General features: G+C 40.4%; 1 protein-coding gene across 6 annotated transcripts; it reads right to left on the minus strand.

Moving 5' to 3' along the window:
- Positions 1-1,796: 1,796 nt before the first annotated feature.
- Positions 1,797-23,321, minus strand: LOC129868279 (diacylglycerol O-acyltransferase 2-like). Of its 6 annotated transcripts, none has more exons than XM_055942107.1 (9): positions 23,034-23,321; positions 21,479-21,610; positions 16,243-16,350; positions 16,056-16,091; positions 15,893-15,963; positions 6,813-7,017; positions 6,260-6,434; positions 4,450-4,652; positions 1,797-3,494 (listed from the first exon to the last, which is right to left on the minus strand). In XM_055942107.1, exons 1-9 carry the CDS (start codon positions 23,071-23,073, stop codon positions 3,340-3,342), a joined length of 1,125 nt encoding a protein of 374 aa, XP_055798082.1. In that variant the 5' UTR covers positions 23,074-23,321; the 3' UTR covers positions 1,797-3,339. The 6 variants fall into 6 exon arrangements, with proteins under 6 accessions (XP_055798082.1, XP_055798081.1, XP_055798086.1 ...); XM_055942106.1 differs by lacking the exon at positions 23,034-23,321 and adding an exon at positions 21,846-22,110; XM_055942111.1 differs by lacking the exon at positions 23,034-23,321 and adding an exon at positions 21,868-22,106.
- Positions 23,322-26,548: the final 3,227 nt, after the last annotated feature.

The following is a 26,548-nucleotide window of genomic DNA, read 5'->3' on the forward strand; positions in this document are numbered from 1 at the left end:
ATAATGGACAAGGGAAAAAAGGACTACAGTGGAAATGTTTATGAGGGAATATGAAATGAGGGATTTCAAAGAACATTTGGAAGAACTTGAGGAAATAGAGAGAGATGAGAGTGAGGATGAATTAGATGTGGTGGCAGGTGCAGTGATGACTGTTGAGAAGAAGTTGAATGTAGAGGGAAGCAGTGTGTAGAGGAAGGTTGGCATCAAGTGCAAAAAGAGGGATACGTGTGGATGAAGTTCCTGCAATGAGGACCGCCAAGGTCAGGCCTTGGTCCGAGGATATAAAGGATGATTCTGGCCCAGTGTGAGTAAGATTTGTGGAGAGAATGGATCCTTGCATTTTGGCTGATCCATATGTGGTGTTATATTGGGTAGAGAAGAGGTTGGGGACTGTTGAGTTGGTGAAAGTAACTAGGAGTGGACTAGTGATGATTTATTGTGTTTCTTCAACCCAGAGGGAGCGGGCGCTCCGCATCTCACGATTAGGGAAAATAAATGTGGCTTGCTTTGCTCTCCGGAGCAGGGCACCATTGAAAGGAGTGAACAGGGGTGGCATTAAATGTTGAGGAAGATCAGTTGATTGACCAGATTCCCAGTGTCTGTGATGTTTGCCGTTTGCTGCGACGCAGATCCGGTGGGGAAACAGAAAAGACATTGTCTGTCCTGCTGAGTTTTGATGTAGAGTCTTTGCTAGATAAGGTATAGGTAGGAAGTGTAAGTTAACCTCTGAGAGCGTTTGTTCCTAAAATACTTCAGTGTTTCAGGTATCAAGTTTCTTGGCATGTGGCAGCAGTATGTAGGAAGGAGAGTCCTAGATGTGCGAAGTGTACAGGAGGGCATGAGACGGAGGAATGTGTAGTTTCAGTGGAGAAACTTGTGTGGTGCCCTTTCTCTCACCGTATCTGGTAAGAGAAAGGCAGGTTGAGGTTGTGCTGAAGCAGTGAAGAGAGTGGGAGAGGAAGATGGGTCTAGGTTGAGGGATCCTGAGAGGATTCTTGTGAGTAGGCAGAGACTAATAGAGAGTGATGGGAAGAATATGTGCTTCAGGTGGCTATCGAGGAGGGGAGGACACTTCCGTTTGCCTAATAACGAATTGACACACTCCTTGACCACTCAACCACTTATCGGGTCACAGAGGAGTGGATAGAGGACAGTCTTTTGTCCAAACAAGAAAACCCCATAGTCTTTGAACAGAATGGCATCTCTTTCGCAATACATTTTGCAAAGGCCTACTATTTCCTTTTCAAGTACTTAGAGGTAGAAAACTAAATGACACATGACAAATGACAGTTGAGCAGTAGCCTATTTGTCATTAATTAAATCACTCATTGTTTGTGCATCTATTTACATTTTTGATCTCACCAAATATTCAAAGATGTTTTCATGAACATACAAGAAATGGACCTACTCAACTCTTATGTTGTGATGTAGAGTGACAGTAGGGGATTATCAGCCAGTAAATCAAGTATCATTGGATGACATTGGATGATCTTAATCTGGAATTAAGGGTCTTTGTAGTAACCGAAGTCTGTAAAAAAAAGGCATAGAATGTGTTTTAAGAGAACATTTTGAATGTATAGTTCCCCCAACCCTAGGACATTTGGTGTGCTTGTGATTATGTCTACAAATGCCTTATTTTATCTCTTGAGCAAAATTACATTCTGCCATTGTGATGTCGCGGTGGGACTGAAAAATAGTTAACAGACATGTACAAGTTTTATTCTGGAAACATAAAAAAGTTTCATTTAAATAGACTTTGATGAAGCCATTCATTCACAAAAGAAAAATGCGTTGGCTGCTATTTATTGCTTTATTTATTGCACATGAATTAGGAGAGCGGGATGTTCACTGCTCTTTGCAAAAAGTCACAGATGAAGCTAGAAGAAATTACATTTTGAATGACACACTATTTATCACATCTCAATTATTTTGTCATGAGGTGAAATCTTGTAGTCTTTTTATCTTGCATAATATACAACATACATACATACATTTCTGCACCTAGGATCATTGGCTGGATAATGGACTTGATATGCCCAATATGAAAAAATGATTTATCTCAAACACTTCTCGGTAATTACTAGGGGAGTTTGTGACTTTTATACTCCAATTCAAATCTGTGATAGCAACCCCTTTGCCATTTTACTCAATTGAGTGGAAGCCCCCTAAGAAGTTTGAGTTGTAGTTTTTTTTAAATAAGGCATATGCTTTGCAATCTCTTAATTTCATTCATCAGTACTCTGTGTAGAGGAAGAAATGCTCTTCACCCTGAAATTGTTCTTACATCACCATCACTACAGTACATGGGGCCTCAATGCACTAGGTAACACTCTGCAACCCAGTCAACACACTCATGTGGAGAAATGTACAACAAAACTAAAACACAGCTCAAGGTTAAATGACAAAAGCACCAAAGTGATTCTCTTAGAAATTGGCAGATTTGACATAGGACTCTTTCAAAGGCATGTTTTAGAGAAATACCTCAGAGGATTGTCACAAATACAAAAAGTGCATCAATATATAAAATTTCATTGAAAATGTTCTTATTTACAAAATACAATTAATACTTAGTGCATCACACAATCAGATTGCATTACCAATATGCACAATCTAAATCCATTCAATAGAATTCCTTCACTTTGAAGTTTCAATAAAGTGTGCATGTGTGGGGAGGGGACACCCATCGGCTCTTTGGCTCAATAAACCACACTATCAACATCTCACTAAGGCAACACCATTACAATTGCATTGTTTGTGCATTTAGCAACAACAAAAAATGTTAGGTCTCAAAACATCATCCTATATTTACCTTTTATGGTACTTAACACATTCTTTGTACAGGCCTATTCTAAGTGAAAATTACATTCCAATTTGTAAGTCGCTCTGGATAAGAGCGTCTGCTAAATGACTTAAATGTAAATGTAATGGATGCATGGAGGAAACAAAGATGGTGCTTGTGTGTGTCTTGTGTAACCTTCTAGTGCCACCTAGTGGGAGTTCCACTGCACATTAAAGCAAGGGAGCATACCTTAACTATACTCCCTCATCTTTTCTGTCATGGAACAGAAATATATAGATGTGTCATACACTCAATAAAATATTAAATAAATGGAAGTTAGTCAACTTTGCCATTGACAGTGACTAGGTCAGAGAGAATAGTAAGGTGACCTGGCATTTCCATCCTGAGTGGAGGACCGACGTGAGTGTTGCTGAGAGCGCGGTGGGTTTATATACACACAGCTTAATGTATATCGATTGAATTCCAGAGACAATCAATCAGAGCCAGGCACGTGAATGAGGGGCAGGGCTGAACAGACAGCTGCCACAGCTGACCCTTTCTCAATGGATGTGCAGGATGTCACTCTCCTTCAGGCCGAAACGGGTCTTATACTTGTCAAAGAGGCTCGTGAGGGAATTGATGTACATGGCATGGTACAGATCCACCATATCCCGAGGAGGCTGCTCAATCTTTGGCACTGTGATCGGTTCACCCACTAAGAGAAATAAACATATAAAAATCTATATCCACAAAATCAACTTTAAAAAACATTTAACATATTGGAAATACGTAGTTTGATGAGCTGTAGTGTTAAACATTAATACGGCCTTGATGCAGGGAAGAGTAAATATTGACTGGGTGGATGGTTCTGTTAACACAGAGGAACTAGAGTAGCTCAACTGCTTGAAATTATAATTACAGACCATCCTAAGACTGAATCCCTAACAGAAACTAAGTCAACAAGCACTAAATACCTGTAAGAGATGGGATTGAAAAGGGAGGGTAAACAACTGGAAACCTAAGTTTACCAGTAAACTACCAGAATTGTGGTATCTTTCAAGGATTTTATGTTAATCTATTACAAGACATCTAGAGGCTCTTTTGGGTACTTCCGATTATCACAGGCTTCTGTAATCATCTCTGGCCTTCTGTGTGGACTAATTACATGTCAAATATATGAAATAATGATGTAAGATGATAGAAAAATAGAATGACAAAGCTGTAAAACATTATCCTAAATATAAACCATCAACTAAGAGAACACCATTGTTTTTAATATGAGGATTATATCATGAAATATCCTATATATATCTTTTACACACTTTTTTACTATGTCAACATGCATTTGTTAATGTTTCGGTGTCAAACTGGTGTCAGTTGTGAATATAGTTAATAGTTGGAAGAGTTTCTGAATTAATTGAAAATAATGTTGATTAAATGCTTTTTTCATGAATGTGGCTATTGAACCATATGGTCTATCTACTAGAAACTCATGGACAATATGGAGACAGCCGTAATATATTGATACTATAATATGAATACATTTTTCAAAAGTTATTCAAGTATAAATTACCAAAATTACGATAGATTCCGGTAAATGTGTTAAATTACCGGTGGCTTTGCAACCCTAGTGAGACAGTCAGTAGGGTCTTGGAGAGGGTTTTACTTACCGATGGTGGTGATGGGTTTGTTGTAAGGCACCATTCCCCAGGAGTCAGAGGAGAAGAAGCCACAGCCATGGAACAGACAGGGAGCAAAACCAATAATCTTCTGCAGTCGCTTTTGAGCCAGCCGCCACCAGGTTCTCTCCTCGAAGATCACCTGTTTGTACACATCGTTCTCCCCAAAGGAGTAGACTGGTACCAGGTCAGACCTGACAGAGAGAGGGGGTTTACAATAGTCTCCTGAAGTTACTCATAGGGCATAACAGATATCAGATCACTGAATGATGGGCTACTAAACCATGTGGTTTATGCCAGCTCACCTACATCAGTTTACCCAGACTTTGTTTTCAGTAGCTCAGTTGGTAAAGCATGGCGCTTGCAACACCAGGATAGTGGGTTTGATTCATGACTAAGTTGCTTGGGATAAAGCGTCTGATAAATGGCATACAATACACTGAACAAAAATATAAATGCAACATTTTAAAAGATTTTACTGAATTCTGTTCATATAAGGAAATCAGTCAATAGAAATAAATTCATTAGACCCTAATCTATGGATTTCACATGACTGGGAATAAAGATATGCATCTGTTGGTCACAGATACCTAAAAATCCCCAAAAAACAGTCAGTATCTGGTGTGACCCCACCATTTATTTGCCTCATGCAGTGTGGCACATCTCCCTTGTATAGCGGAGGGTGAATGGCACGACAATGGGCCTCAAGATCTCGTCACGGTATCTCTGTGCATTCATATTACCATAGATAAAATGCAATTGGATTCAATGTCCATAGCTTATACCTGCCCATACCATAACCCTAAAGCCATGGTGCACTCGGTTCACAACGTTGACATCAACAATCTGCTCGCCCACACGATGCCATACACGTGGTCTGCGGTTGTGAGGCAGTTGAATGTACTGCCATATTCTCTAAAATTATGTTAGAGGTGGTTTATGGGGGGGAAATGAACATTCAATTATCTGGCAACAGCTCTGTTGGACATTCCTGCAGTCAGTATGCCAATTGCACGCTCCCTCAAAACTTGAGACATCTGTGGTATCGTGTTGTCTGATAAAACGTAACTTTAAAAAATAATTTAACTAGGCAAGTCAGTTAAGAACAAATTATTATTTTACAATGACGGCCTACCCCGGCCAAACTCTCCTCTAACCCGGACGACGCTGGGTCAATTGTGCCCGCCCTATGGGAGTGGATTTTTATTGCCCCCAGCACAAGGTGCACCTGTGTATTGATCATGCTGTTTAATCAGCTTATTGATATGCCACACCTGTCATGTGGATGGATTATCTTGGCAGAGGATAAATGCTCACTAACAGGGATGTAAACAAGAGAAATTAGTTCATTGTGTGTATGGAACATTTCTGGGATCTTTTATTTCAGCTCATGAAACATGGGACCAAAATTTTACATGCGTTTATATATTTTTGTTCAGTGTATATTATATGTTCTGAGTCACAAGCTGATGGAGCCTGTCCTTTGGCCTTGACCCAGTGTCTGTGTACAGTACTGCATGTCAGGAGGAGCTCTGAGCACTTGAGGACCAATTACCACACATGAAAGTATGTTTTATGTGTCAATCAAACCTATTGTTGAGCCAACTCTCTCTATTCCATCAAATTGGTCATAACGACACCAGTGTCTGTGCTGGCCCAGTAAGGTCTCACATCAAAACATGTAGTCTGATCAGTTGATGCGTGCGTGTGTGTGTGCGTGTGTGTGTGTGCGTGTGTGTGTGCGCGTGTGCGTGCGCGTGTGCGTGTGTGTGTGGCCGGGAAGTTTGTGCTCTAAACTCACCCTTGCTGGAGGGCCAACCTCACAAAGCCCTTGCGGTTATTCAGGGTGACAGAATTCTTTCCTGGAGCACAGTTCAAAGATTCAGCTGCTCCCCCGACAACAATGACCACTGCATTGCCAGTTCCATTCTGAGAGAGGAGGTAGTCAATGGAGTTACGGTTCACTGGGCAGATACCTGACACATGGAAGAGGATGGGGTTAGGCTCAGTTATCACACATGGGGCCCAAAGACCAAACAAGTCAGTGTGTTTGCAGTGGAGAACACATTTGAAGAGAAATCAATACTGTTTGAGCACAAAAACATTCTTAGTGGATGTTGAGCAAAAGAAACCTTTGAAATGAAGATAAATAAGCTAACAGCGCAGGTTGACTGAAGCAGCTCTTTACAATAGTGACATCAGCAAATACAGTTTGGCAGGCACAGGGGCTGTTTAGTCTACATTGGGCAATAGGACAAAGCTCAGAGTTCTACCAGATTAGAGTCGGTAGATACAGGGCTGGTATCAGCAGTTTACTGAGTACAGAGGGACAAAACTCAAAGAAACCATCTCACCTCCAGACATGAGATAGTCTCTAAAGACTGGCATCCGGAAGTTTCCAGCCAGGGTGGCCAGGGAAGGCTTGATGCCCGGGAACTTCTTAGAGAAGCCGGTGGCCTCTGTTCCGAAGTTACAGAAGGCTCCAAAAGAGAAGATCCCATGGGGGTGGTAGCCAAAGATGTAGTTTCGGCTTGGCAGCAGGTTGTGTGTCTTGATGAGCTGGTAAACAGGATGACAAAGAGACATGGTGGTTACTATCACACTAAGCGAAATATAACTACAGAGTGTTTGTTAAGCAATTTAACAGGTCAGATAATCTGCACAAAATTAAGCCAATTCAGCTGTGCAGTTATAACATTAAGTTATTTTTATTACTTGTCTCAAGAGGTTAAAGGACATTTACCTGTGCATTGTACTATATGGCTTAGCATATTTCCCTGAAATTGGGACAGCTTATCAGTTTAGCCCTGATATGACATATTTGCGCTCAAGTAATAAAATAATTACAGGCAACAAACAGTGTTCTGTGTCTGGGATGTTAATCTGCACGTTTCCCCTATTGTGAACAGCAGTCCCATTACAGAGCTTCAATATTCTTAAAAGTTGTTTCGAGTATGAGAAGGAGAGCGTAGGCTCCATAACGGTGGGAGACGAATTGTGTCTTCAGTGAAGCGGGTGCCCCAATGCCACGCTTATGGAAGAAATTGAAAGGGCACAGAGGATATACACACAGATCCAAAGAGATGTGTACACAGGACTCTAATCAAACAAGGCCCATTGCATAACCACATTATCAGATTATCTAAGACCATCTGTAAGGTTTCCACAGTGATAGCATGGTAGATGTAAAGAGATTACCATTTGGTGATATGAAAACAGGTGGCGTTTACAACATGCATACAGTAAGTAGAAGAAATGGAAGAAAGGAGACCTTGCTGACCCTCAAGATGTAATAGTCACGGTCCCTGAATGTACTGACACACTCACGCTGCTCCCAGCCAGGCATGTCTACCAACTGTTCAACTCCATTGCTGCACAAGCTAGACAAGGTAAGCAACCCTTCATCTGAAACAGGATGCTGCCAGGTGAATTACGTAATGCGTATAGATCTCTGCGAATACCTGGCATACAGCACATCTTTGGGTCAGAAAACCACAACCTTAACACCACAACCAGCAATAAACAATCTTTGGTACCAACTCAAGGAATTACTGTACTGTAAATCAAATCAAAGTTTATGGTTGAGTTATTGCAGATGCAACAAAATGCTTGTGTTTCTAGAGTGTGCAAAGCTGTCAAGGCAAAGGGTGGCTACTTTGAAGAATCTAAAATATGTTTTTATTTGTTTAAAACGTGTTTGGTTGCTACATGATTCCATGTGTTCCTTCATAGTTTTGATGTCTTCATTATTATTCTACAATGTAGAACATAGTAAAATAAAGAAAAACCCTTGAATGAGTAGGTGTCAACTTTTGACTGGTACATGAGCCATGACTAGAATACAGTATATACACATGAAGACAGTATACATTAGTGACACGTATTCAATGACTATATACATAGGGCAGCAGTCTCTAAAGTGCAAAGTAGAGTACCGGCTCGAACAGTGATTAAGGTTCAGGGCAGGGTACTGGGCGTAGGCCGACTAGTGGTGACTGTTTAACAGTCTAATGGCCTGCAGATAGAAGCTGTTGCTCAGTCTCTTGGTCTCAGCTTTGATGCAACTGTACTGTCTTCTCCCTGTAGATGGTGGGGGGTGAACAGGCTGTGGGGGCCCGTCGATGTGGATAGGGGCGTGCTCATAAGGGCATGCTCTCTCTGCTGTCTCCTGTAGTCCACGATCAGCTCCTCAGCTTTGTTGATGTTGAGGAAGAAGTTATTTTCCTGGCACCACTCCGACAGGGCTCTCACCTCCTCCCTGTAGGCTGTCTCATCATTGTTGGTAATTAGGCCTACCACTGTTGTGTCATCAGCAAACTTGATGATTGAGTTGGAGACGTGTGGCCACGCAGTCATGGGTGAACAGGGATTACAGGAGGGGGCTGAACACACGTTCCCAAGCAAGAAGTTGTTACGTTCCCAAGCAAGAAAAATGTCACTCAAACAAAACAGGAAACTAACAGAGTCACTGACAACAACCAAAACAGGTGGGGTTTTAGGAGGGGTTCTAAAAAGGCACTCATGGGGGTGTCCACTGAAAGTTGCATAGCAACAACAACTGGGACCTAAGACACCCATCAAGATCATCCACTAAGAGGCAAACAAAATAAAAACCCATACCAAACTGGAAGACAGGAAGTAAACCATAAAAGGTGGAGCAAAATGAAAACAGGGAAATCAGACAAAATAATGTTTTTCTAGAAATCAAATCGGGAGCACCAACTAAAGGCGTTGACCCTCCACATCACTAAAGACAACTGGAGCCAGTCACTCTTGAAAAAATAGCACCTGGGCCAGCACAGCTGAAACACCTTCCTACTAACGAGATGGACAAGCCAGCATAGGTGTAACACATTCTGACTAATGAGGTAACGCCAATGGTGCGCCCTACGTGCTAACAAGCTATACGTGCTCAAGTCCAACCTCAAAACATAAATGGAAAAACCAAAGCCTTTAACTGAATTTAAAGAAACTGTCGGAGTTCAACGTATGGATCACGAGCAGGGTCAAAGTTCAAGAGACAATACACACACTCTTGATTTCCCCTGGCTATTAGTCATCATCAGGACTCAATTATTAATAGTTAAGATAACCTTTTACCTTGATTCTTAACAGGTAACACAAACAGTATCAAAGCTCTGGTTTTACTAAGAGCCTTTGACTATACTTTCTATTTATAAGTGAAAAGGGTTGTATGGTAAAAAATGATGTCAGGTTAATGTTTAAAAAATGCTCCATTTTAAAAACAGTCATGGTCATTCACCATTAAATCAATCAGCTGAACGGATTGAACTGAAGGAGGATCATAGCGGATGTAATGTGAATGCCGTTGGTTCAATGATATTACTGAGAAACGTAAAGGCATAAAAACAACTCAGTTGATTCAATCCTTGGTCAGGAGGGCAGCGAGAGAAAACACAAGAGGAACTTGCCAAAAAATATGAATGGTAAAAATATCTTGCTCTGTCAGGATACCAAGAGACCAAGAGGTTAGCATAGGTTTAGCATGAGTTTACATATTATATTGGAAAGGGGGATACCTAGTCAGTTGTACAACTGAATACCTTTAACTGAAATGTGTCTTCTGCATTTAACCCACTCTGAATCAGAGAGGTGTGGGGGGCTGCCTTAAAAACCTCTTAAGGATTGGACTCTTTTTTTAAATTTTCATCTAAAATGACATACCCAAATCTATCTGCCTGTAGCTCAGGACCTGAAGCAAGTATATGCATATTCTTGATACCATTTGAAAGGAAACACTTTGAAGTTTGTGGAAATGTTAAATTAATGTAGGAGAATATAACACATTAGATCTGGTAAAAGATAATATAAAGGAAAAAAACATGCGTTTAATTTTGTTGTAACATCTTTTAAATGTAAGAGAATGGCCATAATGTTTTATTACAGCCCAGGCACAATTTAGATTTGGCCACTAGATGGCAGCAGTGTATGTGCAAAGTTTTAGACTGATCTAATGAACCATTGCATTTCTGTTCAAAAATGTTGTATCAAGACTCCCCAAATGTGCATAATTGTTTTATTAATACATTTCCAAGTTCATAACTGTGCACTCTACTCAAACAATAGAATGGTATTCTTTCACTGTAATAGCTACGGTAAACTGGACAATGCAGTTAGATTAACAAGAATTTAAGCTTTCTGCCAATATTATATATGTCTATGTCCTGGGAAATATTCTTGTTACTTACAACCTCATGCTAATCACATTAGCCTACGTTAGTTCAACCGTCCCGCAGGGGACCCACCAATCCTGTAGAGGTTTTAACCACATCTTTGGCGCCCGGGGAACAGTGGGTTAACTGCCTTGCTCAGGGGTAGAACGACATATTTTTACCTTGTCAGCTCAGGGATTCGATCCAGCAACCTTTCGGTGACTGGCCCAACGCTCTTACCACTAGGCTACCTGCCGCCCCTATTTGGGATCTAAAAGAGACGATATGGAATATGTTAAATACCAATAATTATTGTCACTATTGGGGGGTATCATGATTCTCATGAAATCAGTTTTAATAATGGCAATAGCAAATTGAGTTAGAAAACCATGGTGCTTCTGCAACAATCATCATTCTGCCTAGTTTATGGCACAGTGTCTTATTTTAAATACATTTTCCGTCAGAATTTTATACATTTTCACCCCAATTCTTATTACCGAAATGAATCCGGATTTCTCAGGTCATTGTATAAACATTTTATAGAAAAACCTAACTCATTTGAATAAAACAAAATGTTGATGTAGTTATACTAGTTGAAGTTTCCATTAAACTATAATATTTAATACCTAAAAACACAATGTATGTGGACATTTCTCATTACGTAACACTATTTCGAATTTAATTATTTAAATGTTTTATTCACCCATGATACATAATCTAGAGGAGTAGTCCTTAGATGAGCACAAGTTCATTTAATGTATTCACTTATATGCCTTCAGAATGAGGATCTTATTCTCAAACATCCCCTTTAAGACACTTGACCTTCTCATTACCGAAATGACTAAAAAGGTCAAATTGGGAAAAACTAATTAAATCAGTGGCGGCTGGTGGGAGGAGCTATAGGAGGACGGGCTCATTGTAATGGCTGGAATGGAATCAAACATATGAAAACCCCAGTTTGACTCCATTCCAATTACTCCATTCCAGCCATTACAATGAGCCCGTCCTCCTATAGCTCCTCCCACCAGCCTTGACTGCATTACATGTAACACGTTACAATATTACTTTGCGTGGAATGTAACGCGTTTACTTTTCATTACTTTCATTTAAAAAATCTCAACTGTCGGAGGGAGCGAGTCGCGCACTACTAATATGTAATCTAACTAATTCAATAATTAATTCAATATTTCAACCAGATCGGAAAGACCTTGGTCACAAGCTCATCTTTTATTTCCTAATGTAAGGCTGATGTATTCATTGACGTATTTATGTCTGAATTTTGGAGCAGGCCTACATTTGCGCAAAAGACTATTCGAGAGTCCACCGGGGCCGTGCCCCTCCCCGACACAAGACAAAATGTATGTGAAATGTAGGGATGTACAAGAACTGTTGTTTGAATCCCTTAACGAGACAAAAAAATATCGACCTACATTTCTGTAATGTCAACCATCGAAATCAATATTTCCATTTCTCCTCCTTTGGTTTGAGAGCACATGTCCAAATTGATCATCCACAACACAGCAGCCATATGTGCCAGGGCACTGATCATGCAATTGAATGCTGTCTCTATACAATGCGTTATGATAATGTATACTCTATATGAATAGGCATACAAATTAGGATTCGACAAAGCTTTGTGATGCAAATATAACTTTTCTATTGTCTGAAATGATAGCATTATCACATTGGACAGGTTAGTACTGCTCGCTCGCTGGAGGAAGGCAGCCTGTAAAACAATAAAACTGTTGTTAATTTCGTCATACACATTTCTAATGTTTAAAATAAAAATGTAATATTAGGATATTATACCTATCCAAATCACACCATGTGGCGGAGAGTGATACAGCGCCCATCCCTGTTGTGGATGTTTGTGTATTTTAAGTATTGTAAAAATAAATAAAAATACTTTAAAAAATGTTAAATCACAAATTGGATGGGGCGCATAAATCGCATTTCTATAGCTGCATGCATGGATAATTTGGATCAGGGAAATTATTTTCTGAGGGTCTGATAGCTGTCAGAAGTTCCCTGGGAAAGTTAGACGAATTAAAAATATGAATAGAAAATCCCTTTAACCTATACAGTACGTGTCATCCTATGAAATGTACATTATGTTGCACAGCCTAATATAAGCTCAACCTCTGTACAGATGTCCTTTCTTTTCATTCAAAATATTTATCTCCAGCCGCTAGTGCTGATGGCACAGAAATTAATATCTAGAGGGCACAGTTTCCACTAGATGGTGAAGCCCTCTATGGGCTTTACTATCACAGAAGCGATCAATGGCAAAGATCAGAGGTGTTCTCCGTAAACGTAAACGTGCTACCCCCAACACTTGTCCAAATACACCAATATTACCTGTAATTACCTTGGAGAAATTACTTCTTTTTTTTAAATGTCACTTTATGCTTAAGTCCACTTTTGAAAATAAATGCACGTAATTACAGTACTTTTGCTAAAATAAGGGGTAATTTAGTCAATTGCATTAATAGGATCAAGGATTTGTATTATGCAAATCATCTGGGATTAACAATTGACACAGTTTGATGATGTGTTAGGTTACTAAATCTCAGTACAGTTTTTCAATTGCAAAACTCATTACAGAAAAATGCATTATCTTCCAAACCTGGTTATCATTACCTTAATGCACTAATATTTAGGAAATATTAGGAAAAATTGAATTTACACTTGAATAATTTTGGCTTAATCTGATCGTGTGCCTTTTGTTCTTAATACAAATATGTGTACATAAAAACATGTATATCCAAGTAATTATGACAAAAAAATTGATTCTGAAAAGGTTTTTTTATAATAAAATTGTAAATATATTTGTTTTCCGTGTTGTTTAACTCAAGCCTTTTCATCAGGTGAGCAATGTCAAAACATATTAGCAATGTATTTGTTTAGTACTTTTTGGGATTTCGAAAGCTGTTGTGGTAATGAGAATTTGTGTGTTGGTAGTTGTGGAAATTGTGGTAAAATGCATAATATCTCATCAATAAACATAACAATAATTATGAAATAGATAAATACAGATTCTAATCCAAGAGGAATTCTGGTGGGAAATGTTTATTTTGTACCCCTTTTTTTGTCAAGTGCCAGTTTCGTGAGAATCCCATTTTATTTCCACTTGAACAAACTAATAGTCAAATCACCTGCATTTCTCATTGCTTAACCTTAACTTCTTCCACTGTGATTTCTGTCAAGGCTGATGTCCTATAAAGCAGCGTATGCCCATCCTCTCTCTCCTCAGTGTGTGTCTCCCAACAATCTCCAAGTGCGGAGGAGCGAAATAATACAAATGAAAAACAAACTAATCAAAGAGCTTTCTCCTATCATGTGGGGCAAAGTCTATCTTTCCAACCAAAGTAAACTCCTTTAAAGCATTATCACAAGGGACAAGGAACAGCATGGAACCTCCAGCTGATACTGGATACAGTCACAGATAACACCATCTTCATGCCTGTGCTAATAGGATACTGTTACTGGGATACACCATAATCAATAACAATATTGATGATCTTTAACTTTGTATCTGACCAGAAAAAGCTAATTGTATCATCTGTACAGGCAGTGCTGCTGAATACAACATATACAGTGGGGCAAAACGTATTTAGTCAGCCACCAATTGTGCAAGTTCTCCCACTTAAAAAGATGAGAGAGGCCTGTAATTTTCATCATAGGTACACTTCAACTGTGACAGACAAAATTACATTGTAGGATTATGGTGGAAAATAAGTATTTGGTCAATAACAAAAGTTTATCTCAATACTTTGTTTTATACCCTTTCTTGTCAATGACAGAGGTCAAACGTTTTCTGTAAAGTCTTCACAAGGTTTTCACACACTGTTGCTGGTATTTTGGCCCATTCCTCCATGCAGATCTCCTCTAGAGCAGTGATGTTTTGGGGCTGTTGCTGGGCAACACAGACTTTCAACTCCCTCCAAAGATTTTCTATGGGGTTGAGATCTGGAGACTGGCTAGGCCACTCCAGGACCTTGAAATGCTTCTTACGAAGCCACTCCTTCGTTGCCCGGGCGGTGTGTTTGGGATCATTGTCATGCTGAAAGACCCAGCCACGTTTCATCTTCAATGCCCTTGCTGAATCTCACGATACATGGCCCCATTCATTCTGTCCTTTACACGGATCAGTCGTCCTGGTCCCTTTGCAGAAAAACAGCCCCAAAGCATGATGTTTCCACCCCCATGCTTCACAGTAGGTATGGTGTTCTTTGGATGCAACTCAGCATTCTTTGTCCTCCAAACACGACGAGTTGAGTTTTTACCAAAAAGTTATATTTTGGTTTCATCTGACCATATGACATTCTCCCAATCTTCTTCTGGATTATCCAAATGCTCTCTAGCAAACTTCCGACGGGCCTGGACATGTACTGGCTTAAGCAGGGGGACACGTCTGGCACTGCAGGATTTGAGTCCCTGGCGGCATAGTGTGTTACTGATGGTAGGCTTTGTTACTTTGGTCCCAGCTCTCTGCAGGTCATTCACTAGGTCCCCCCGTGTGGTTCTGGGATTTTTGCTCACCGTTCTTGTGATCATTTTGACCTCACGGGGTGAGATCTTGCGTGGAGCCCCAGATCGAGGGAGATTATCAGTGGTCTTGTATGTCTTCCATTTCCTAATAATTGCTCCCACAGTTGATTTCTTCAAACCAAGCTGCTTACCTATTGCAGATTCAGTCTTCCCAGCCTGGTGCAGGTCTACAATTTTGTTTCTGGTGTCCTTTGACAGCTCTTTGGTCTTGGCCATAGTGGAGTTTGGAGTGTGACTGTTTGAGGTTGTGGACAGGTGTCTTTTATACTGATAACAAGTTCAAACAGGTGCCGTTAATACAGGTAACGAGTGGAGGACAGAGGAGCCTCTTAAAGAAGAAGTTACAGGTCTGTGAGAGCCAGAAATCTTGCTTGTTTGTAGGTGACCAAATACTTATTTCCACCATAATTTGCAAATAAATTCATTAAAAATCCTACAATGTGATTTTCTGGATTTTTTTTTCTAATTTTGTCTGTCATAGTTGAAGTGTACCTATGATGAAAATTACAGGCCTCTCTCATCTTTTTAAGTGGGAGAACTTGCACAATTGGTGGCTGACTAAATACTTTTTTGCCCCACTGTACATGTATTCTATCACACATTTCCAGGTCGATAGCAATCTTAATTTTCTGGCTTCACACCCCAACACACATTGCACGCACACACGCAGACGCAGAGAGACCCTTTAAATGTTAAGCCTTTCCACTCACCCTGATGGGGAAGTAGTCTCTGAAATAAGTCCACATGGTCCAGTTCCTCACCCAAGACGACCTCCTGCCACCTGATAAGGCAGAGGTAAAGATCTCCAGTCAGACTATAACCCACATCCTGAATAATGTAACACACATACTGAATCATTTACATCAACAGTACCTGGGTGACAATTACCCAATTTCCCAGCACAGCTCCCTATGGTCACAGACACAAAACACTGCGTCTGAAATGACACCCATTTCCCATTTAGGGCACTACATTTAATTACAATAGGGCAGCGATAGCCTTGAGGTTAAGCCAGTAACCAAAATGTTGCAAGTTCAAATCCCAGGGCTGCGGTACTTGCCTTGTTTGGGGGTGTTCCAGTCGAAGATGAGCCAGGCAGTGTACATGGCAGCGATCACCCAGAGGTCTGTGCAGAACATGTAGATTAAGAGCACAGTGCCAGCGGCTCCTACGGGGTAGGAAATGATAGGGGAGAGAGCAGAGGAACAGGCATTCAGCACCTGTACTGTACCACACTTCATTAAAGGTCCAATGCAACTGTTTTTATCTCAATATCAAATCATTTCTGAGTAACATTTAAGTACTTTACTAGCTAGTTTTCCATCCAATTGGCAAAAGATAGTCGTGAATATTCTAAAATCTGCAAAAAGAAAATATGCGCATTTTCCTACCACCGGTGTTCCAAACTGACTTGTTGCAGATACAATTCAGTGGGTGATGACGTAGTACACACAAAATTTACTTTTTCTCTTAAGTTTTCATGTACCAAATACAAATGTGATATGCAATGTGTTTCCATCGCATTTTCTACTCTATGGATAAGTTAGGTAGTTAATTAGGCCTAGAAAGGTCTTTGTACATGTTCTCTAGCCAACAGCTCACAGATAAAGTGCGGGAAGGCTCTGCGGGTAGGTTAGTCTACATGATGAGATTATTATGGATAAGAGCGAGAATATTTTTATTTGTCAAACGTCAGTCAAGCATCGACCATCATCTCACCAGAATAAGAATATTTATTGGAAAGGAGCATCAAGCTCATACCATGCACTTTCACCACCCTGTGAAGTTCATCATAACTTATTTCATCTGTAGCCGGATATGGCTAGAAGGGATGCAGCTTTTGTCAAATTAACATCAGATTTTATTTTTGTAGCAGGTTAGGATAATTTACGCACCTGGTTAGGATAATTAACGTAGCAGGTTAGAAGAATTTGGTTAGGAAAAGGGCTACGGTTGGCTAAAATGCACAAAACAAATCTAGTTTCAACGTTAATTTGACAAAAGCTGGAATACTTCTAGCTTTGACCTCTGTAGCCTAATAAACTAAATGGTTTCCCAAGTCGTGGTGGGAGGAGCCCACACCATGTCATCATGTGATTCCAAGATTACTTCGATATGATGGTTATTCCAAATAAATAAAAATTTGATTTGTCACATGCGCTGAATACAACAGTTGTAGACCTTACAGTGAAATGTTTACTTACAAGCCCTTAACCAACAATGCACTTTTAAGAAAAATAAGTATTAAGTCAAAAATAGAAAAGTAAATAATTAAAGAGCAGCAGTAAAATAACATTAGCGAGGCTATATACAGGGGTACTGGTACAGTTTCAATGTGCAGGGGCACCGGTTAGTCGAGGTAATTGAGTTAATGTGTACATGTAGGTAGAGTTATTACAATGCATAGATAATAAACAGAGTAGCAACAGTGTAAAAAAGGGGGGGGGGGGGGTAATGCAAATAACCTGGGAAGCCATTTGATTAGATGTTCAGGAGTCTTATGGCTTTGGGGGTAGAAGCTGTTGATAAGAAGCATTTTGGACCTAGACTTGGCGCTCTGGTACCGCTTGCCGTGCGGTAGCACAGAGAACAGTCTATGACTAGAGTGGCTGGAGTCTTTGACCATTTTTAGGGCCTTCCTCTGACACCACCTGGTATAGAGGTCCTGGATGGCAGGAAGCTTGGCCCCAGTGATGTACTGGGCCGTACACACTACCCTCTGTAGTGCCTTGCGGTCGGAAGCCGAGCAGTTGCCATACCAGGCAGTGATGCAACCAGTCAGGATGCTCTTGATGGTGCAGCTGTAGAACCTTTTGAGAATCTGAGGACCCATGCCAAATCTTTTCAGTCTTCTGAGGGGAAATAGGCTTGGTCGTGCCCTCTTCACGACTGTCTTAGTGTGTTTGGACCAGGATAGTTTGTTGGTGATGTGGACACCAAGGAACTTGAAGCTCTCAACCTGTTCCACTGCAGCCCCGTCGATGAGAATGGGGGCGTGCTCGTTCCTCCTTTTCCTGTAGTCCACAATCCTCTTGGGGCGGCAGGTAGCCTAATGGTTAGAACGTTGGGCAAGTAGCCAAAAGGTTGCTGGATCGAATCCCTGGGTTGACAAGGTAAAAATATGTCGTTCTGCCTCTTCCCTGGTCGGCCGTCATTGTAAATAAGAATTTGTCCTTAACTGACTTGCCTAGTTGAACAAAAAAAAAAATCCTTTGTCTTGATCACGTTGAGGGAAAGGTTGTTATCCAGGGCACCACACAGCCAGGTCTCTGAACACCTCCCTATAGGCTGTCTCATCGTTGTCGGTGATCAGGCATAACACTTTATTATATCAATATTTGCGCATAAAGGTGTTTCCACCATAATTTCTTGCAGAATTAATTTTACTGACACAAAAAGATCCCACCGTGTCTAGCATATTTTGTTTTGTCAACATTTGGAAAGTTTACTGACAAAGTTACGGTTTCCACGAGGCCCGACATTACATTTAAGTGCCTTCAGAAAGTATTCATACCCCTTAACTTTTTCCACATTTTGTTATGTTACAGCCTAAATTTGAAATGGATTACATTTAGATTTTTTGTCAGTGGCTTACACACAATACCCCATATTGTCAAAGTGGAATTATGTTTTTAGAAATTAATTACAAATGAAATGCTGAAATGTCTTCAGTCATGGCAGTTATGACAAGCCTAAATAAATTCAGAAGTAAAAATATGCTTAACAAGTCACATAATAAGTTGCATGGACACACTCTGTGTGCAATTATAGTGTTTACAATTATTTTTTTAGGACTACCTCATCTCTTTACCCCACACATACATTTATCTGTAAGGTCCCTCAATCGAGCAATGCATTTCAAACACAGATTCAAAAACAAAGACCAGGGAGGTTTTCCAATGTCTCGCAAAGAAGGGAGGTAGATTGGTAGATTGGTAGAAATAAAAAAGCAGACATTGATTATCCCTTTGAGCAAGTTATTAATTACACTTTAGATGGTGTATCAATACACAGTCACTACAAAGATACAACTCAGTTGCCGGAGAGGAAGGAAACCGCTCAGGGATTTCACCATGAGGCCAATGGTGACTTTAAAACAGTGACAGACTTTAATGGCTGTGATAGGAGAAAACTGAGGATGGATTAACAATATTTTAGTTACTCCACAATACTAACCTAATTGACAGAGGGGAAAGAAGGAAGCCTGTACAGAATAAAAATATTCCAAAACATGCATCCTGTTTGCAACAAGGTAATACTGCAAAAAATGTGGCAAAGCAATTACCTTTTTGTCCTGAACACAAAGTGTTATTTGGGGCAAATCCATTGCAACACATTACTGAGTACCACTCTCCATATTTTCAATCATAGTGGTGGCTGCATCATGTTATGGATATGCTTGTAATCGTTAAGGACTGGGGAGTTTTTCAAGACAAAACATAAATGGAATGGAGCTAAGCACAGGCAAAATCCTAGAGTAAAACCTGGTTCAGTCTGCTTTCCACCAGACACTGGAAGATGAATTCACCTTTCAGCAGGACAATAACCTAAAACACAAGGCCAAATCTACACGAGTTGCTTACCAAGAAGACATTGAAGGTTCCTGAGAGACCGAGTTAGTTTTAACTTAAATCTACTTGAAAATCCATGGCAAGAATCTTATTTGACAGAGCTTGAAGAATTTTGAAAAAAATTATAGACAAATGTTGCACAATCCAGGTGTGAAAAGCTCTTAAGTCGTGTTCACATTGGCAGTTTGAAGTGACTCAAATCCTATTTATTTGCATAATTCATATTTATTTGTTATTATTCCTGTATTCTGAACAGCCAAAAAGCACATGGAATCGGATATTTCAAGCTACATTTCAAACCACCTTCGTAGGTGGTTTGAAGTCAGATACAAATCTGATTCTTGACCATGTGACTTGTCTGAACGGTCAAATCTGATTTATTTGCCCTCAAGTGGTTTTTAGACAGTTATTTGGCATATCTTGTTGCTTGCAATTACCGTTGACAGTTTGACAAGAACATGTGGTAGCTAACTAGCTTGTTAATTGTTTACAAACAAATTAGTGAACGTGCTAGAAAGCTAGACAGCTACCTAGCTAGGACTCGTTTTGAAAGTTGGATCTTATCCTTTGAGGCTTTAAAAGTGTTCTTACCCTATGATTTTGAACAATCAAAGCAACTGGGAAACATCCATGGCAGGCTTGCTACATAACTTCTGAGTGATAGGAAGCATGAGCACAACCACCAATCTGTAACGCTCGTCTTCCTCCTCTTCTGAGGAGGAATAGTAGGAAGGATCGGAGGACCAATGCGCAGCGCGGTAAGTGTCCATATTTTAATAAAGAAAATAGAACACTGAAACAAAAACAACAAAGTGAACGAACGAAAACGTAACAGTCCCGTATAGTAAACACAGGAACAGGAACAATCACCCACAAAGACAAAACAGGCTACCTAAATATGGCTCACAATCAGAGACAACGACTAACACCTGCCTCTGATTGAGAACCATATCATGCCAAACACATAGAAACAGACAAACTAGACATACAACATAGAATGCCCACTCATATCACACCCTGACCAAACAAAACATAGAAACATACAACGCTAACTATGGTCAGGGCGTGACACAATCAGCCTGCACCCCTGCAAACACACCCGCCGTTACTATGACAACTAGCATAGCTGTGTCAGCAAATGACTGCTGTCTGAACACACACAAATACATCTGATTTGGTCACATGTAACTTGCTGTTTGGACAGTTGGTAGTCCAAAACGGATTTGAAAAACAAAACTGATTTGAGCATTAAGGCCTGCAGTGTGAACAAGGCTTTAGAGACTTAGCCAGAAACACTCACAGCTGTAATCGCTGCCAAAGGTGCTTCTACAAAGTATTGACTCAGGGGTATGAATACTTATTGTATGTAAATTAGATATTTCTGTATTTCATTGTCAATGAATTTGCCAAAATTTCAAAAACATGTTTTCACTTTATCCTTATGGGGTATTGTGTGTAGATGGGTGAGCATTTTTATATTTAATACATTTTGAATTCAGGCTGTAACACAACAAACTATGGAATAAATCAAAGGGCATGCCTACATTATGAAGGCACTGTATATGGCCCACCAGTGAAAAAGCTATTCTCAAATAACATTTCTAGTAGTAAAAAAGCGTGAGGGGGAGACAGCTTACGGGCTTGATCTCCTTGTAAGGTCACAGGTCACTATATCCTTCAGCCACTACTAGTTAGAGCCACACGGAGAGACAATCGCACACTCACCCATGGCGAGGAAGCTGATGACCCACTGCAGAACTGAGATGACCTGAAGGTGTTTCTCCATCTTGGATCGGAGTGCAGGCCAAGGAGCGGAGGGTAGGTCCTGCAGGGCGGAGAGGATGCTGCAGCCGGTGCCTAAAGGAGATTGACAGGGTCATAAATGAGTCATACTGTACAGTACATAAGAACCACATCAATGGATTAAGTCACAGACAATCTCGAGGGAGTCAGCAAGAAGACTAAAGAGATAAAATAATGAAACTGTCATCAACCTTTTCCCAGGCTTTCAGTCTGTCAACCACAGAAACACACATGAACAAGGGAAATTCGATTATAGACTTGAGACACTGAACAAAGGCTCATGCCTTACAAAGCTCTGTGTTGAAACAGACCACAAGCAATAAACACCACATGTCACGTCAAATTCCCCCCGCCACTGCAGTCGCTATAGAGATAGAGCAGAGCCACAGTCCAGACAGCTACATGTAGAAGTGACCGTGACAGACCAGTCCACAGCATAAGAGAGAGCCACTGAGGGGACTGTGCTAAATCTACCCAAGCTCATGGTGCCTGATCAACAGATCCTCCCCATGCCACAGGACAACACAGCCACATAATCCCATTTTGAAAGACTAAATAACACTGTCATGCTGTAAAACAAACATTGGCCATTCTGCACTCTGGCCCACACTCTCACATTAAGTCAATGATGCTTTCAGTCAGGGCTACTGGGTATGATCAGCCTCAGAGGGTCAGGGACATGATGTGAACTAGTAGTACTACACAGTGAATAAATCACTGACCTCACATCTGCCCACTATCGGGCAGCAGAAGGGCACAACGCTGTGGAACGTTGCAAATAGAAATAGATTATGTTGAACATTCTTGCCTCTCTGGCATGTAGAATAAGGGATCTTGTCAGGTCTATTCTTGATATTTCTATCTTCAACATTCATGTTTTCCTACTGAACTGGCCCTGGTGTACTATTTTCACTTCTCTGCCTTCACAGATCAGACCCGTAAACACACAAAAATATACAAGCGACATGTATGAAAACCATTGTGCCCAGATACACTTATCTGTTGACTATCTGTGTATTTCAGAACAAATGGCTCACATGACAATGAAGTGTGGTAATTTCTAGACAAGAGCCTATCGTTACTTAATCCCTTAATCCCAAAAGGTTTCCCTACACACAGTGTATCAACAGAAAGCACATAGATGCAGCCTACATGACCATTTGATCACACAGAGTTGTCTAACAAACAAGGGGGTCAGTCACTATTTACAAAATGGAAGTTATGAAATACGAAATATGAAAACTATTGCTAACACGAAACTATAGCATCCACAACAAAGTTCTGATTATGTTTGGGCTGCCATAGACCCCGTCATTTCAGAACGTATTGCAAACTGCTTCTACAAAACGGATTAAACGTCAACACAATAGGATTTGGAGTATCATGAAGGGGATGCATTTCTAAAAGACGCTCGGGGGATATGATGTTTGAAGTCTGCATGCAAACAGTGCATTTTTCATTAGGGCGCATCTCTTACCTTTTAGGACACCGGGGTAGGCAGCAAGTATTGTCTTCATTGTCTTCTTAACTGTGGCTCCGGGAATGAACAGATTACAATATTTGGAAATATTTACTACAATAAAGTTGATCAACTCTACAGTTCCTCTATCATGACTGCATTAAATTGAATAACTGAGCGGCATTTACCCCGTATGGGAGGAGCCCGTTCAAAGTCAGTACGTGAGAGAGGGTGGGAGGTGTATTGGGTCCAAACCGATGCGCTCCTGTAGAAGAACCGAAGAGGATGCAAATTGCGCTACTCGAAAAATTATTTTTCTCACGTCAGCCTGCGGGGGTCTGAAAGCACTCTCGTATTTATCAAGTACTTCAGTGACGTGATGTCGGCGTCGATCAACGGTCGTGTTTTGACCATTTCCATCTTATCTGACAGCCTGCACTGCTATGCAATTCTTATGGATTTCTAACTTTTAACGCCATGAAGCTGAACAGGTCAAAGTCAAACATGCGTAACATGTCACTATGGTATAGCCCAGGCATAGTTGTTTACTACAGCAGGGCTTTGGAAGGTTGGCCACGTGAGACTAGTTGCTTACCTGTAAAGGTAGAATAATTGACATGAGCAGAGGTGTCAAATAATTGTCCTGGGGAAACAAGAGGCCTGATGGCAACTGTTTCCAATCACTTGAAAATATTTGTTAGGCAAGTTATGATTCATACATATAGGCCTAATCTGCATAGCCGTGGGAAGTTGGAGTGCAGCAGCAAACCCCTGAAAAATCCAAATCATATATATATATATATATTTTTTTTTTTAAGTCACAAAAGTAGTGCACTGGGTCTTTACTAGAATTAGCTGACTGATATAGATGTCTGTAGCATGGGCAAAAACATTTTTTCAGCATCTCTACTATAGCAAAAAAGGTAGTTGTATAATTAAGAACAGTATCTTGCAGCATACAATAGTTTTAATAGTAAGAGTTGTTGCCCTGTCCCTTTCTGTGTCAAGCAATTATTTTTATATTCCACAAGTAATATCAGATGAACTGCTATTTTGACAAATGCTGGTAAACACTCAAATATATTTAGTTAAAAACATTTCACAAAAGTTGTGCACTCGGGCTTTACTGGGTCCTGTATTTGTGGAGCAATAGAGGTCTTCAGCACGGGCACCCCCCAAAAAAATCCCCCATCGGCAAAAGAATCACAGCACCTCACCCCCAAAATACTTCCCGTGGCTATGCTAAGCAGCAATCTTATTGTGTGTCCTTCAGTAGGCCTAAAGAACAGAGAAGATGACATGAGATGATACATGTTGGTAAAAGACAACCTTTCACTGTTCCTACTGTATTGAAAAGGTCATGTCAACATATTCAGAAAAAAATCAGGCATGCCATCAAGCTGTTGCTCAATTTGATTTAGCCCTTCCCTTATGTTCGAAAATGCTAGACATGTTATGGGTACATTTTTGTGAATCATAATTTGTAAAAACAAATCTTTAGCTTAACTTCAGATAAGTGTTGCTCAGCCTCTGAGCCTCAAAGGGAAATAATACATATATGTCTGTGTTCAGCATGGTGGCACCATTTGGGTGCAGGAAGCGGCTTGATTCTAGGGGAGAATCTCAATTGGTTTTGGTCGCCTCCTCTTCTCTGTCCTCTCCTCGCTAGTTTAAAAAGGTGAAAGGTAATCGAGCGTAGGCAAGGAAACGTGGAAACAAATGGCTTGTACGAAATTAGACTCTCCTTCGACTCCCATGTCATCAGGCAAATTACGTTTACAGGGGTGAAATCCCCAAATAAATGTGTAAAGTGATAAAAACTATTTTATTTTATAGATAAAAAGATAATAACATGTCGTTTATAAATGTGTACATGCTTTTCTCCATAGAAAAAACATCAGCTGATTCAAAGAGGGTGTGGTGGATTTTAAAACACTTCTGTGCTAACCACCGAAAGGATACTCTCGAGCAATATTCCCTCTAAACTGCTCGCATGCTCAGGCAAGCAGCTCCCAGGACTGCCACGCAGAATAAATATCAGCCCGCGCAGAGAAGCACGAGCTTGAACTAAACTCAACTTTCTAGTTTTCCCCCTTAGTGAACACTAACAAAGTTTCCCTCTACTGTGGGAATTGTGATCGAATCAACACAATATTAGACACTTTCAATGCAACATACCGAAACAAAACAAACTATGCAAGAAATGTTCTTGTATGCAGAGCGCATTGGAGTAGGATTCTATTCCATTGACAGGCATGACTCAGGCCCGTACTCGACACAGACCGGTGCGCCATAACCAATCATAGCTGCGGTATCCCTATATGCAAATAGACCATTGCCATATATGGATTTGTGCCATTCACTTTGAACTGAACGGTGTTTACAGCATGAGTGGTCGCAAAGTAGATGCACTTGTTTTGAGATCAAAGTAAGAGCTGCTTGTAGCCACGTTTACACATTTGTTCATATTCTTGGTTAGTAATTTAGTTATTAGCCCAGTTATAGCTAATTTCTAGTCAGCAATAGGGCAGTGGTTGTTTCCTACAAAAGCACAAAAAGTGTGCATTTCTAGCCATCTTTGAAAAGCAAGTCAGAGAAAACGCCTTTTTTCTGTCTTAAAGGAGCAGTGTTGTATTTTGAGACAGGCTTGAATAAGCCAAGTAGCCAATAGGCAGAGGGTTGCATAATTTGTCTGATTCTCTGTAATAATGATATGGGAATAATAATGCTTTTAATTTTGCAAAGTGGTTTCTTGCATGAAGCAACACAACATTTTCAGTCACCTCCTTGTCTGAAAGACAAGTGGATGAACAGATGAATGTCAATCCCTACATGTTTTTTTCCAAAGTCTCATAAAATGTAGGCCTACATTGAACATCACACATTGGCTGCTACTGTAGGCTGAATAATAGAACAGCTATTTCCATTTTAAAATGTTATGGGATGCATTTTCTCCATTGTTTTTTATGGTAGGCCACTCTGATAGGCTTACATTATGATGAAATAGCCACAGTAGCCTACTTGGCCACAGTTATAATTGTAACTTAAAGCAAATACAGCCTCTGTGTTCAGAGTAAACTCGCACCAGAAGTTATAAAGAATTTTCACAACATTCAACTGTGCACTCAGCATACCTGAGATTTGCAGGTGCTGAAAATTATTAGAGGGAACATTGCTCGCAAGTATTCTCGGCAAGAGGCTACTGAGTAGTGGAGGACACTTCTCTTTTCGCCTACTAAAGAGTTGACACTCCCCTTTGACCAAGTGACCACTTATTGGTTTTCCGGGTCATGGAGGAGACGTGGATGGAGGAGTCGAGGAGAGGACAGACCTTGAGAATCTCCATAGGACACACCATTCAAGAGGTCATAAGAGGTCAAGGTCAAGTGGCGGGTCAAACTGACTTCAGATCAGTGTTTCTCAGCTTCTGAGCATAGTTATACACCGAACAAAAATATAAACGCAACATGTAAAGTGTTGGTCCCATGTTTTATAAGCTGAAATAAAAGAACCCACACATTTTCCATACACAC

Source organism: Salvelinus fontinalis, chromosome 13 (assembly GCF_029448725.1).
Source record: "Salvelinus fontinalis isolate EN_2023a chromosome 13, ASM2944872v1, whole genome shotgun sequence".
NCBI classification, from domain to species: domain Eukaryota; kingdom Metazoa; phylum Chordata; class Actinopteri; order Salmoniformes; family Salmonidae; genus Salvelinus; species Salvelinus fontinalis.